We start from the raw sequence: 14,956 nt of genomic DNA on the forward strand, positions 1-14,956 counted from the left end.
ATATAAAAAACAAAGTTTGGATGTCTGGCCTAGCAGTGAAACCACCATGGCCTCATCCCATATCAGAGTGCCAGGGTTTGAGTCCCAGCTCTGCTACTGATTTCAGCTTCCTGCTAATGCACACCATGGCAGGCAGCAGGCGATGGCTCAAGTAGTTGAGTCCCTGTCACCCACATAGGAGACCAAGATTAACTTTTCGGCTCCTGGCTTCTGTCTGGCTCGCCCTGGCTGTTGTGGGCATTTGATTTTGAGTAGGTGCAGGTGGGATGGAAGTGGGTGTTTGAACTCGTAGATAGAAGATTTCTGTCTAAGATACAATTTTAAGATATTAATAAGTGTTCAAAACCTACAACATTCTTATTATTTTACCACATTTAACTATTATCTGAACCCTTGAGACATTCATATCTATTTTATCTGTAGGGCTACTTGCTACTCTATATCTCTTCTCACATTCATCAACTTGGTAGCTTGAAATCAGCCATAAAGTGAATGTTTAAACCATGGATATTGATAAACAACACAAATAAGTGATTGATTTATTGTTTCATTGATTAACTTGGTTTAGTACAGTGTTGAAGATATGTCATAACATGGATTAAACTTAGAAGTGTAATTCTGTTCTGTCTGTAGCTATTGTGAATTACACAAAAAGCTGAAGAAATATTTGTCTGAATTTCAAAAACTATCATGATTTAACAAGAAAGTAATCCACATCATTGATCAATGAGTGTACCTTAATCTCACATATTCCTTGTTTCACTGTTTTTTTGTCATTAATGTAAACAAAAATATCATATACCATTCATGATGAAATTATGCTTACTTGTTTATTACAAGCACAGTTGACTATGTTAGTCAAAAATCAGTGAAAGATCCCTGAGAATCAATTGCCTATATGATATTTATAATGCAGAATATTATACATTTTATTATTATCTATAATTTATGTGCTTTACATCTTTAATATCAGTACAAGTTTATATATATATATATACTTGCTCATAAGTATTTTTTTTTGACAGGCAGAGTGGACAGTGAGAGAGAGAGACAGAGAGAAAGGTCTTCCCTTTGCCGTTGGTTCACCCTCCAATGGCCGCCGCGGCTGGCGCACTGCGGCCTGCGCACCACATTGATCCGATGGCAGGAGCCAGGTACTTATCCTGGTCTCCCATGGGGTGCGGGGCCCAAGCACTTGGGCCATCCTCCACTGCACTCCCTGGCCACAGCAGAGAGCTGGCCTGGAAGAGGGGCAACCGGGACAGAATCCAGCGCCTCGACCGGGACTAGAACCCAGTGTGCCGGCACTGCAAGGTGGAGGATTAGCCTAGTGAGCCACGGCTTATTTATATCTATATATCATATGTGTTTTTACAGATAACAATTGTTAAACATTTTCTGGAATAGTATCTTTTCTTTTCATCCATTTTCATTTATCATACCTAAAAAATTAGGAAATACAAAGCTCTTGCCATCTAAAAAGGTCACATCTTCCAAGAGTAATAATAAACCTAAGAGTTTTGACACATGACAAAAGCCAAGATGATAGTGTTTTCCTTTCTTTTGGGATATGGTTAAAAACCAAACCATGTGGAAACAGAAACTTACCAAAACTCATGGGCACAAAGCCAATAGTAGTCTCTTTGGCCTCATGAGTCAAGGGGTTAGGACCCTGTATTAGAATTTGACTTCTCCACAACTTCTATTTATGGAGTTCCAAAGCATTAGAGACATCCACATTGATTCTCCAACTAATCTTCTTTTCCATCCATATAGGAAAGTTTATTGCTTTGTACTATCTCTAAAACACGTATTGTGCTTTCCAACCTCTGTTCCTTTGCTCAGATTCTTCTTTTATTTGTGACTCATCCTCATAAATTCCTGTTTCAAGAGTCTTATCCACAATACACTTATATGGAGTTGACCATTAGTTCCGAATCCACTAATCTGTCTCTTATGGGAAATTTTATGGAATTCTCTTTGAGAACAGATCCCCTGTGGCCTGTTTTATTATCTCAAAAATGTACAAATCATATATGCATGTTGACTTAGACAGCAAAACCCTTGGCCTTGTCTGGGTGAGGAAAAACACCAGGCAGGGAAGGATTCAAAAAATATTTTGTAAGTCTGAAATTTTATGTATGAGTGTGTGATAAATTATCTTGAAATATACTTTTGTATATTTCTATATAATGAGGGCTTTGGAAAAATAATGTTCTATGTAAATGCGATCTGTTAATATTATTGCTTTTATTATTACTGTCATAAATTTTCAAAATAGTTTGTCTTCTTTCCTTTCCATTCCTACCACCTGTTGTTTTTGACCAGCAACAGCAAGAGGATTTGATTGCCTGAAACAAAGTAGGAAAGACAAGAATGCTGAAAAATGAATTGTAGAGCTAGCTAGCATTACAGATAGGTATTAAATTCATGAAGGGCCTTTAATGGTAGATTTAACAGTCTGATTTGGTTCTGTCAAGTCACAAGGGAGTTAGCACAAGGGAGTATTCTGATAAAGATAATTCCAAAGAAAAATTATTCTGACAGAATTAGTGTAAATTAGAGCTAAGAGCCAGGAGACAGTGGAAACAACTCTTGAATAATAATAATAATAATAACAACAACAACAATAATAAGGAGGAGGAGGAGAAAGAAAGAAGGAAGAAGAAGGAAAATGAAGAAGAACAAAGGGAAGAGGGGGAGAAATAAAAGCTGTAGGTAACATTTTCTCAGCTCTGTGTACAATAAAAAATAATGTTAATTTTCTCAATCAATATTTACAACAATTTTTAGCATTGTTATTATCTTCATATATCAGTTAAAGCAGCATAACTCTGATCTACCTTTGTGAACCAGATCATACAGCTAGTGTTACCTCGAATGTAAACCCAGGCAGCTTAACTTCAAAGCCAGCATTTTGAACCACTCAACTGAACAATTTTAAAATGTGATTTATTTGAGTTCGTCATATGCCAACTAATTGAAGGCATTTCCTATAGCATACTTGAATTAAAAAACAAAGAAGTATTTTACAACAACCAGACTTATCTGTGGATAAATTAACATGACAGCTTGAAATAAAATTAGCTCAAAACAGCACTTCAGTAAAATTTCACTTGAGAATTTTGAATTTGACAACACTTACATTTGCTATATATTTGTATTTTCCTATTGAGAACTAACATAGATACTAAAATGGATACTGTAACAATAGGTTGAAGGTGATTAAAACCAGAAAATATGTAACTCTCCAAGAATCTCAGACCTCAAGCAAGTGCTAATCATTATAAATGACTAAACAGAGAAATTGTTCATAACCTAGGCTAAGTTGACAATATTTATCTTATTCACTCTTAATAATGGATCTTCAGGTTTTCTAATTGAGCATTTATATATCCCGTTTCACCCTCCCAAGTATGATATTGACATAGTTTTTAAAATTTCTTACATTGTGAACTCACACATACAGTCTATACCAAGTGTATTGCCTACAAGGCAATTTACAAATAGGTCTGCTTTTCATATCTGCCTTGCTTAAAAATATTTAGATTCTTTTCTCTACTGTCACTAAAAATGGATAAATCAATATTTCTTTGATGAAATATATCCATGTTTTTATAAATCCTCAGTGTCTCTACTCGCAAAATGCATTTTTACTACAATGGTAAATTAATGGTAAGAATTCTCTGGTAAACAAAAGCTGGAAAAATATAAATAATTTCTATTAGAAACAATTTGATACTGGAGCAAAAACATGAAATAACTCATTCTTGTCCAGGAATAACTTGAACAACTTTATACACCTTATCAAATACACAGACACACACATACACATACATGCACACACACAGTTTAAGCAGTATGGAAGAGAAGGGAGGTGACGATGTATCCAACCACCATGACATTCAAAGGCTTGTGGCCAAAAGAGATCAGATGCTAGAAAGTTTACAGAAGCAGCATTAAATAGTCCCCATGCAAAGTGAACCAATTAGTCATCCAGATGTCTCCATCTGGATATTTGGTATACTGAAAAGATCCTATTTGACCCACTTTTCTCCACATAACAGGCAGCTGTTAATAGTAATCACCAATAAACATATTAACTATTTGTTGAATCATAAAAATATACTAAATTTGAGCACACCCATCTCATCATACTTAGGTACTTAGTGTTATATTTTTATTTCATTCTCCACAATAGATTTTTTGTTACTTCTTTTGTTTCTTACCTGATCTTTTCCTTGCATAACTTGTTCTGCAACTTTGTTCTAAAGAGAAAAAAAAAACAATATGACTTATGAAGAAAATACAGCCAAGGAAGAAAATAAATGGATTTTAAAAAGAAGAGCTAAAAAACAAAGATGATCTATGTGTGTAAGTTTTATACAGTGTGTTTTACTTCAATTAAGTTTCATGTATTAATCAACATTTCAGTTCAGTTATTCAATCATCTATAATCCATGTGACTATATTTATATACAATCAGTATGTCTATCTCTTATACACTATTTACACTCTGAAAAACTATGTATGTAAAACAGATCTTTATGATACAAAAGGTCCTACCTCCAAATTTCTGGCATGTCTCTTATTCAAGACTACGGATGCTGCTTCTGAAATACTATGTTTTTCAGTTCCCACCCCCATATCCAGAGATAAAATTCACCTGAGTCTGGAGACTTGAACCTTTGGCAATTTCATTTCTCAGAAAAGGAAACCATTTTAAGAACAGTTTCTCTGGTCCAAATTTTGACAATAAATAACTATTTAGAAGTGATAGAAGCCTTGTCAGAGAGATACCATGTCATCTTATAGCTAGTAAGTAGTAATGAAGGGAATGGTAGGCATAGGCAGACACATGTCTTGCTATTAATAGAATGACATTTCCAGCAGCTGTCCAAATAGTTCAAGTCCCCCATCACAACTGTAACTTACCTCAGAGTCAATATAAAAATCAACCAGCTAAAATTTGGGAAATTTAAATAATTATGAATGAACTTGAGGAACTTCCTGCTATATAGGCTATGAGAGTAATAAATCACCTAGTGAGATAGTAACATAATTTCTCTGACTTTGTGCCTACTACACAATCTGCCACTATGGAACCAGATATCTAGTCAAACAGTTGGTCAGGCATTGTTTTTGGTATTACACATCTTAGAACCTTATATTTAACTTCAAATTCTATTAATAAAACTAGAAAATGAGATTGTAGAAGACAGACTGAAAGGATAAGGTTAGCTGGATTTCAGGGCTTTATATATTTTTAAGGATTTTTCTACTAAAATGTTGAAGAACAGAAATACTGGAAGATGAACTTAATCTGCAAACATATTCAGATGAGAAGGAATAACAAAAATTGTAAAAGTTAACAACATGAAAATGTGTTGCTCTCTGTAAGAAAGCATAACTATACCAGAAATGAGGTTAGATCAATTTTAACATAATGATATTTAATGAAGAAAAGAACACAGACAAAGTGAAACAGGTAATATTTTAGAATATGCAATTAGCTATTCATAACCATGATATAACAGAAGACATAGTAAAGCTATGCCCAATTTGCATTCATAAGCCATATCAAACTATAAAGCCTATCTTTCCCATTATCATGCTCCAACACATTTATTTTAATATCTAAGTACTTTCCTACCTACACTTAAAGATCTGTTTCATTCATTATAATTATGGTTCCCTGTACCATTCATTAATACATTGCTCTGGGGAACTAAGTAAATAACAAACTGAGGGCTTATTTTGTAGTAAATCTGTTTAGAGCTATTAAAATCTAACTCCATTTTACCGAGAAAGAAGTAATGAAAGAAATTTTAATGAAAAATCTGCATGTGCCAGAAAGATTTATGTGCCTGAGGTGGGAAATAAAGATTTTTAAAATTTTTTGTTAGATAATCTCCAAAGAGTTCAGTGCAGGTAAATTAACTTCAGTGAGTTGAATCTTGAAACCAAAGAGTCAGTTACTGATCATTTCTTTCAAATGTTGTACAGTAAAACATCTGCTTTGCTGTCATTTAAATGACATTCCATTTTTCTAGGATAGTTACAACTTAAAACCATTTGTTATGGCAATGTGGGACTAAGAAGCAACTGGATATATTTTTAAAAGAAGCTGTATGGTAATCTCTACATTTCATTGGGTTGAGGAAGGAAACAATAGACTGTGTAACTGAAAATATTCCTTGACTGTCTCACTTCATTGGAATTTTTAAGCGTGCTTTATGAAATAATTCTACTATGAAAGTCAAGATAGACTTTTTTACATCAATTTACTCAATATTTCAAGAGCAACAATATGAGAAAATGAATTTTTACAATGTCCATATTCTATTGCAAGCCTAAAAATTTAGAAGATATTACAAAAAACTGAGGAATTGTGACATAAAAATATAATTTTATTTCATCTTTTTCTGAAATTCTCAGAGGCAAGAAAATAATCCATAAAATAAACTATTAGCTCATACTTTATGACATGTTCTATAAAAGAGGTCATGACTTAAATTTATTGTTATAGTGAAGGATTCTGCCTCACATTTAAGCATGAGCTAGGTCAAAGACACATTGAGAAAAGAACATAGAAATAATTTAATATTCCTCATAATAAAAGTTAAATCTGATTAGTTTGCATTATAACATGGACTCTCTGAAATAAAATTTATCTTACGCTTTTTAAATTTCTATATTTGAAAAAAAATTCCTACTGATTACTTCCAATTGCTATTTTTACTAGATGATCAATTGTATATCCTTGAAAAGGCTCCCCATAATCCCCAAATGGCACTAACAGTAATTGCAGTGATCTTTGATACAAACAGGAAATATTGAAGAGTTGAAGTTCAATTAATGCTTATTATTTCATTCCAAAAAAATAATTTTCCAGACTCCTCTGTGGGAGATAAGTCCTTGCTGTGATAGAACTGAATTTCTACTTACAATGATACTACCTTATACTTGTCAGTAATTATTTTCACAGAACTTAAGCTTCAGTTATATGAAGCATATTGACTGGAACAAAACCTCAGTAAATACCCATTTTGATACATATCCAAATTAATGTACTGTTTTCACATGGTTAAATGCGTATCAATAATTTGCTGTTTCTTTTGATATCATTCTTAGTACTATTTCTTGTGACTAGCTCAAAAAGAACAGAAAAACTAATAGCAAAAACAGTAAATTCACAAAAATCTATTTTCAAGTTTGTGCTTTGGTAACAAACCACTGAGTATTTCTTGACTGCTTGGAGCTATATAATTTTTAACGAGTGATTGTACACCCATATCTGTCAGTATATGCTTCTTTATCTCTCAAGAAAGAAGAAACTTGCTGCAAAAGAAATAATTGCCCGACTAAGGTTTTTCTCTTTTTAAAATTGGATTTCTTGTTTCCTTTTTATTTATGTGTTTGAAAGGCAGATCATCTGGGGAGGGTGGGGAGAGAGAGAGAGAGAGAAGAGGAAATCTTCTATCTGCTGGTTCACTTCCCAGATGGCCACAAAACCCAGGACAGGGTCAGTCACGTGTGGGAGCCAAGAACTTCATCTGGTTCACCTAAATGGGTGTCAGGGGCATAAGCACTTGGGCCTTCATTGGCTGCTTTGCCAGGTGCATTAGCATGAAGTTGGATTAGAAGCAGGCAGCCAAGCCTCGAACCAATGCCCCAAATATAAGAAGCCAGAATCATAAGCTTGGCATAACTCACTGTGCCAGAACACCAGCCTCCCTACTAAGATTTTTATTAATTTATGATATTATTTTTTTAACACAGATGAACATGGTGAGAATGTTCAACAATTCTTACCCTTTGTTTAGCTCATTTTAAACACACAAACATAATAATGATAATCCATAAAGTAAATCATAGATTCAAGAAGGGCATAGAAGAAGTTTTATAGATAAATTTGTTATGGTTGATTAACATAGCTTAACTTGTCATATATACTTCACTTTTTATTTTATTTTATTTAAGTTGTACAAGTTTCATACATTTCATACTTCACTTTTAAAGTGGGAAATATTTTGTCTCAAATTTCATTGCTCCTACTTTGTGATATAAACTTCTCCCTCTGTTATATTTGACCCTGGTGACAAAGTCTTTTTACTTTTTTTAAGACATGTCTCTCTTAAATTCTACTGATCTCCTGGTCCTTCTGATACCCTCTAGAACCTTCTCATTAATCCTCTCTTTCACATATTTTCACTCTTTGCTTTCTGATTTTATTAGGACATAAGAAGACCAGATTCTAGATCTAGATCCATAGCAAACAAATAGCAATGCAATTAAACTTTGTGACTTTCAGTTTCCTCATTTATAAAATGGGCATAACTTTTATCCCTTATCTTCCTTTCTTGTCTCTCCAAGTTGCTGTGAATATCAGACTAAAACATGAGATAGTAGTTTATAAAGATTCATTGCATGGCCGGCGCCACGGCTCACTCGGCTAATCTTCCACCTGCGGCGCCGGCACCCCAGGTTCTAGTCCCTGTTGGGGCGCCGGATTCTGTCCCAGTTGCTCCTCTTCCAGTCCAGCTCTCTGAGGTGCCCGGGAAGGCAGTGGATGATGGCCCAAGTGCTTGGGCCTTGCACCGGCATGGGAGACCAGGAGGAAGCGCCTGGCTCATGGCTTCGGATCAGCACAGTGCGTTGGCTGTAGCAGCCATTTGGGGGGTGAACCAACGGAAGAAAGATTTCTCTCTGTCTCTCTCTCTCTCACTGTCTAACTCTGCCTGTCCAAAAAAAAAAAAAAAAACAACAACAACAACAACAAAAAAAAACCCACTCATTGCTACACAGTACAAAGTATTACTATTAATATTATCTCAAAGTCTCCAACTTAACTTTTCTGATCTTTGCCATCAAAACTCCCCTCATGAGAAAGCTTAGCTATTATTACAAGATTTTCATTATCACTTTGTATGGTGATACATATCAAAACTTAATCTCAAAGGCTGAGTCTTCCATCCTCTGACAAGTTATATTTAAATCCTATAAAATACAGAGTCTGCTAAAATAATTCCTTACTGTTTATGCTTGTTTTTTCATTTTCTTTTATGATATATTTAATATCTACATGTATGTGTTCTGTATATTAACTTTCTATTCGGAAGTAAAGAAATTCTGGGGGCAGGCATTGTGGCACAGTGGAGTAAGTCACTGTGTTATAGTGATATAACAGTGGAGTAAGTCACTGCTTGTGATACTGGTATCCCACAACAGAGTACCAATTTGAGTCTCACTGCTCTGCTTCTGATCTAGCTCCTGCTAATGCATCCTGGAGACAGCAGAAGATGGCTCAAGTGCTTGGGCCCCTGTTACCCTTGTGAGAGACCTAGACAGAATTCCTTGTTCCTGACTTTGGCCTAGCTCAGCCCTGGATGTCATGGATATTAGAGGAGTGGATTAGCAGATGGAAGATTCTCTCTCTCTTCTCTATGCTTTTCAAGCAGATGAAAATTAATAAATATTTTAAAAAGAAATTCTAAAGGATTTCTGCCTTCAAATATTTGCCCTGTAATATGGCTATGTTCCCTAATTGTTGTTAGGTCTCCTCTCATTTTTCAAGTTTCTCCTCTCCATGGAAGCACTAAAATTTATATCTATATTTATTTCCACTCTCATTTGTTTTTCACAGCCAGTCCCCTGATCATTTTTGTATCTGATTATTTCTAGTTAACATTATCTTTGGAAATTTTCTTCTAATAGAACTATTACTATTCCATTCTTGGAACCCCAAATGTCCAGAAAAGATGTTTTATGATATTTGGTTCATTTTTAGGATTTGATTCATAATAGTCTTACCACAAGTCATTGATCAACTTGCTATATAAAAACTCATCTCAATATGACCTCTAGGGATATGTATGCCTTTTCAGTTTGATCTTCAAAAATACTACACACTATACCTTAGGATTGGATAGACTTTCATAAAACCATATTTTATTTACTTGAGAGGGTATTTTAAAGTCTCTAAAATCAGAGTTTGATTTCTTATCCTTGTGGTAAAACAGCACTGAGAAAATGTAATTGGTAGGCTGGGTAGGATTATTTTCTTTCTTAGTGGTAAATTAAATAGTGGCACATCTTACCAATGATAGCATTTTAAATTCAATGCAATAAGTTATAGCATTGGCTAACAGTCTGAAGTATCTTTAGTCAGACACATCCCAAATAAGATACAAGCATAGTTATGAAACATTTAAAGGATCTAAGTTATTAAAATCTTCAAGCTCCTGTATGCCTGAATAAATTTGACAGAAGAACCAATTTATGCATTATAACTCATTTTTCCTTTTCATCAAAAACAATTCCCTTGAAACTCAAACACATTGTTGCAGAATGAATAGCAAGGTAGCATAGTAATAAAATTAATGTATGAGATTACTACGGAACTACTGAATTTTAATAACAAATATTTTAGAGAATAGCTAGTTAGTTGAGAGAAATTGATATTGTTAGAGTTTTTCCACCATCATATGTTTTACAATGGTATCCTACTCTGGGGGAAACAACTACTTGAACTCTTGATATAACCAATAGCAATTTTTCTATAGAGAAAGAAACCAGTGCTTAAATAATCTAGGTGACTATTGTTATGACTGAAGCCTCCATGACCAGCACAGTCATTTTGTTCAAGGAATGTGCAAGGATTCTCATGGTGCTTGCCATAGTCTCAGTTGAATACCTAACTGAAGAGGATACTCAGTGTTATCAAATACACATATTCTCACAGTCTTCTAAAGTCTAACAAGAATATAAAGGGAAATGAAAAGATACATATAAACTTTATTTGTAAAGAGTACAGTATCCTTATAGAAAAAGTGGAAGGTTGTTGGTAGAAATGTAAACTAGTACAACCATTATGCAAGACAGTATAGAGATTCCTCAGAGATCTGAAAATAGATCTGCCATATGACCCAGCCATCCCACTCAATGGAATTTACCTAAACAAAAAGAAATAGTACATTGATGAGTTATTTGTATCTTCATGTTTGTTGAAGCTCAATTCAGAGGATCTAAGATATGGAATCAACCCAGATGTACTCACTTGAGGGGCTAAAAGAATTTAGTATATATATACTATGGAATATTATTCAGCCATAAAAAAGAATGAAATACTGTCCTTTGCAACAAAGTGGGGGCAACTGGAAAACATTACGCTTACTGAAATAAGCTAGTCTCAAAAACACAAATAAACGTTTTCTCTGGTATGTGGTAGTTAATAGAGACTACCAAAACATGTATAGTAATGAAAAGGTCATCTGGGGATATGATTGTCATTTTTAATCCTTGTCTATACTCCAGTAGAACTGTGGTCTTCTTGCTTTTTACTTGTTGGATATTAAGATTAGTGGTTAATTAAGCCTGTGAATATAGAGTAGATTAAAATTATATCTTTGCTAAAACTGATGAAGAGAGAGGTGTGAGGGAGAGGGATTAGGGGAAAAAGAGGAGAGAGATGTTATTGTCTTCTTGGAATTGTATATATGGAATGCTGAAAATCTGTTCTCTTTCTATTAATAAAATTTTAAAAATAAATAAAAACACCTAACAGTAAAAAAAAGAAAAAACATGAGAACAAAATTTATTCAAAAGAGATAAGGCATATTGGAATACTGCAAAATCTATTACAAATAAATTATTCTTAAGCCTGTCAAATGAATATGTGGGGAGTGAAGCTTACTAAACACAGTTAGACATATGGTATTATATGAATTACTCAGGTAATTAAAGGTCTTCATCTAAATGTTTGTTGAATGGCTGGTGGATTTTAGCATATTCACAGCCCATAAATATGATTTGTTTTATAGTTCTAGATGTCTCTCTCTCCTGTTTTTAAAGATTTATTTATTTATTTGACAGGCAGAGAGAGAGAAATAACTTCTATCCACTGTTTCACTTCCTAAATGGCCACAATGGCTCTGAGCTGGACCAAGCCCAAGCCAGGAGACAGCAGCTTCTTCTAGGTCTCCCACATGGGTGCAGAGGACGAAGTATTGGGCCATCTTCCGTTGCTTTCCCAGGAGCATTAGTAGGAATCTGGATCAGAAGTGGAGCAGGCAGGAATGGAACAGGTGCTCATAAGGGATGCCAGTACTGCAAGTGGAGATTTAACTTTCTATGCTACAGTGTAGGCCCCTAAATGTCTCTTTATACAACATTTACTATTGAGTTCTAGGTTGACTTGATTATTATTTAAAATGGCACCTCTATTTCTAGGTGCAAAAAATACTTGTCTAGAATGTCATGTCTAATCCTGATATTTCTCTTGTTATTTTTTGTTTCTTTTTAGTCTCAGCAGATAAAGCAATCCTTTCTCTCCCTTGATTATATAGGACTTTCTAAGTGAATTCCCTAGAATCTCCACCTCTGGCTTTAATTTATTGAAAAAAAAAATGATTCAGGTAGAATATACATAAGTTTTCCAAAAATTATGGGATAAATCATCCCCAAGGCAGAATAAGAAACAGCAACCATTGCACACAGAACCAAGATTCAAATACTGCTATGAAGGGGGCCCACCTAAACTTATAAGCATAGTAAATGGAGACCATATCAGTTGTAATTACCTGTGAATTGGAAAGGTGAAAAACTGCAATTTACTTTAAACTATGTTGCAAGCAAGGCACACTTTTCGGCTTTAAGTAATTTTTACTAGTTAGAAAGACAGGGACTATAAGAACACATCTCTCTACTCACCTCTTTACAAACAGAAGCAATTGCTTTTAATATTATATCCTTGTGGTCAGGCCGGATTATGCCAAGTTCATTAAGTTTTTCTTGTGTAATGTTAAGAAGTCTCTCCCCGTTGATTTTTGCTCTTTCAAACTTTTCTCCGTATACCAGAAAACTATAACCCAGCTCTGTGTAAGAAATAAAAGACATAGAGGTGTCAAGGAAAAAAAACGACTACAGTTTCTTGTAAAAATAACTACACAATTCTACTGGCATAGAATTGCCATTTGAACACTTCATTCCAACATTACATCTTGAATTCAGCGTCTGTAGTTAGGAAGGCTAAGAAGGAGCAAATTTTGAACATCATTGCAGAAGTACTTAAATATAAAATGTAAATAATAAAAGAAACTGTTAAACATGCAGATGCAGAGATTATAAATGAAAGATTTATAAGCTGTTATAACAATATCTAAGATAGACTTAATTGAACTGCAAAAACATGTCTTCAGATTTGTTATTACTTTAACATTTGGAATTTTATCAACTAGGAATCTATTGTAAATTAACATAAACATTACTTCACATAGTTCTAAAATGTATATATAACTCAAAACATCACGCTGTACATGATAAATAAATACAATTTTATGTCAATTAAAAATAAATTTAACAATGACTTCAAATCTTAAAAAAGATCTATGTAGTTAATATTTTCAAATTATTTGGAGAAGGCACTGTCTCTTAGGCAAACTGCTTCACAATTGTGAAAAAGTCAAATTTCTCAGGTATATATTTTAGTTAAATGTTGATGCCATATCTTAGATTTATTTAGAGAGAAGTAATTAGATGATCCATGAATAACATAACATAGTTTATTACATGATGTATAAAACTATTAATAACAATGGAACTGAACGATTGCTAAGCTTTGAGTAAGTAAAAATGATCAGAAGACTAAATATATCAGAAGACTTTATAAATCCTTAGTTATCTACATTAATAGGAGTACAGTAGAAATAGTTCAAAATCAGCCTTAAATTCATTTGAAGTTTTATGTAGAACTGCTCTGTGAAAAGGAGTATGATGGTACATCAAAAAGTTCATGGAAAATATAGTTAAAATATAAGTTTATTTTGCTTCAAAAACACTTTAACAAACCATGTAAAATTTTTTCATGGTACAAATTTTTCATGAACTTTATGAAGATAACACATATGGCTAACATTCTGGGAACCAATAATATAAAATGATTAATGCAGATTGTATTTATTTGAATTTTTGAAAAAAGATTCATGTATTTATTTTGAAAGAGTTACAAAGAAAGGGAGGAAGGGGGGGGGGAGAGAGAGAGAGAGAAAGATACCTTTCATCCTCTGGTTCACTGCCCAGATGGCCTCAAGGGCTGATCCAGGCCGAAGCCAGGAACCAGGAGCTTCATCCGTGTCTCCCACCTGGGTGACAGGGGCCCAAGGACTTGGACCATGTTCCACTACTTTTCCCAGGTCATTAGCAGGGAGCTGGATCAGAAGTGGAGCAGCCAGGAAAAGAACTGGTGCCCATATGGGATGCCAGTGTTACAGGTGCCAGCATAGCACACAACACAACACTGGCCCCTTAATTTTCCTTTAAGAATTTTTAAAAATTTTTTGATTAACGTATGTTTACATTTTTATGGGGTATAGTGCAATATTTCAACATTGGCAAGGATGTGGAGAAAAGAGTGGTGGTGGGGATGTGAATTAGTACAGTCATTACAGAGAAAAGTATGGTGGTTTCCCAAAAAACTAATAGATCTACCATATGATTCAAGTATCCCACATGTGGGTATATATCTGAAGGAAATGAAATCAGCATATGAGACACCTGCACTACTGTGTTCATTGCAGCACTATTCACAATAGCCAAGTTATGGAATCAACCTAAGTGTTGATCAAGGAAAGACTAGATAAAGAAAATGTAGTGTATATACAATGGTATACTATTCAGCAGAAAAACCAAATTAAATCCTGACATATGCAACAAAAATTGATAAAACTGGAGACTATTATAATAGTCAAATGAAACAAACCAGACACAGAAAACAAATACCGCATATCTTTCATATGTAAAAGTTTAAAAAATTCATTTGCCTTTAAAAAATAAACCAAGCTAATGTTTATTTTTACAGTATCTTTAAAATACTTTTTCACTAATTGGATAATATAAGTAAGATTTCATGGATGAAGATTTAAACTCCTTTTTAAAAATTTGTCGATTACAAATATAT

The 14,956-nt window shown here is 34.0% G+C and overlaps 1 protein-coding gene across 1 annotated transcript in view; it reads right to left on the minus strand.

Moving 5' to 3' along the window:
• Positions 1–14,956, minus strand: part of LOC100349442 (uncharacterized) — a 459,397-nt gene that overhangs the window by 337,624 nt on the left and 106,817 nt on the right. Inside the window, exons 4-5 of the mRNA XM_051827387.2 lie at positions 12,712–12,875; positions 4,230–4,268 (exon numbers count right to left, since the gene is read on the minus strand). Coding sequence (XP_051683347.2) covers positions 4,230–4,268; positions 12,712–12,875 — 203 coding nt within the window. The remainder of the gene's footprint in view (positions 1–4,229; positions 4,269–12,711; positions 12,876–14,956) is intronic.

Source organism: Oryctolagus cuniculus, chromosome X, assembly GCF_964237555.1.
Source record: "Oryctolagus cuniculus chromosome X, mOryCun1.1, whole genome shotgun sequence".
NCBI lineage: Eukaryota > Metazoa > Chordata > Mammalia > Lagomorpha > Leporidae > Oryctolagus > Oryctolagus cuniculus.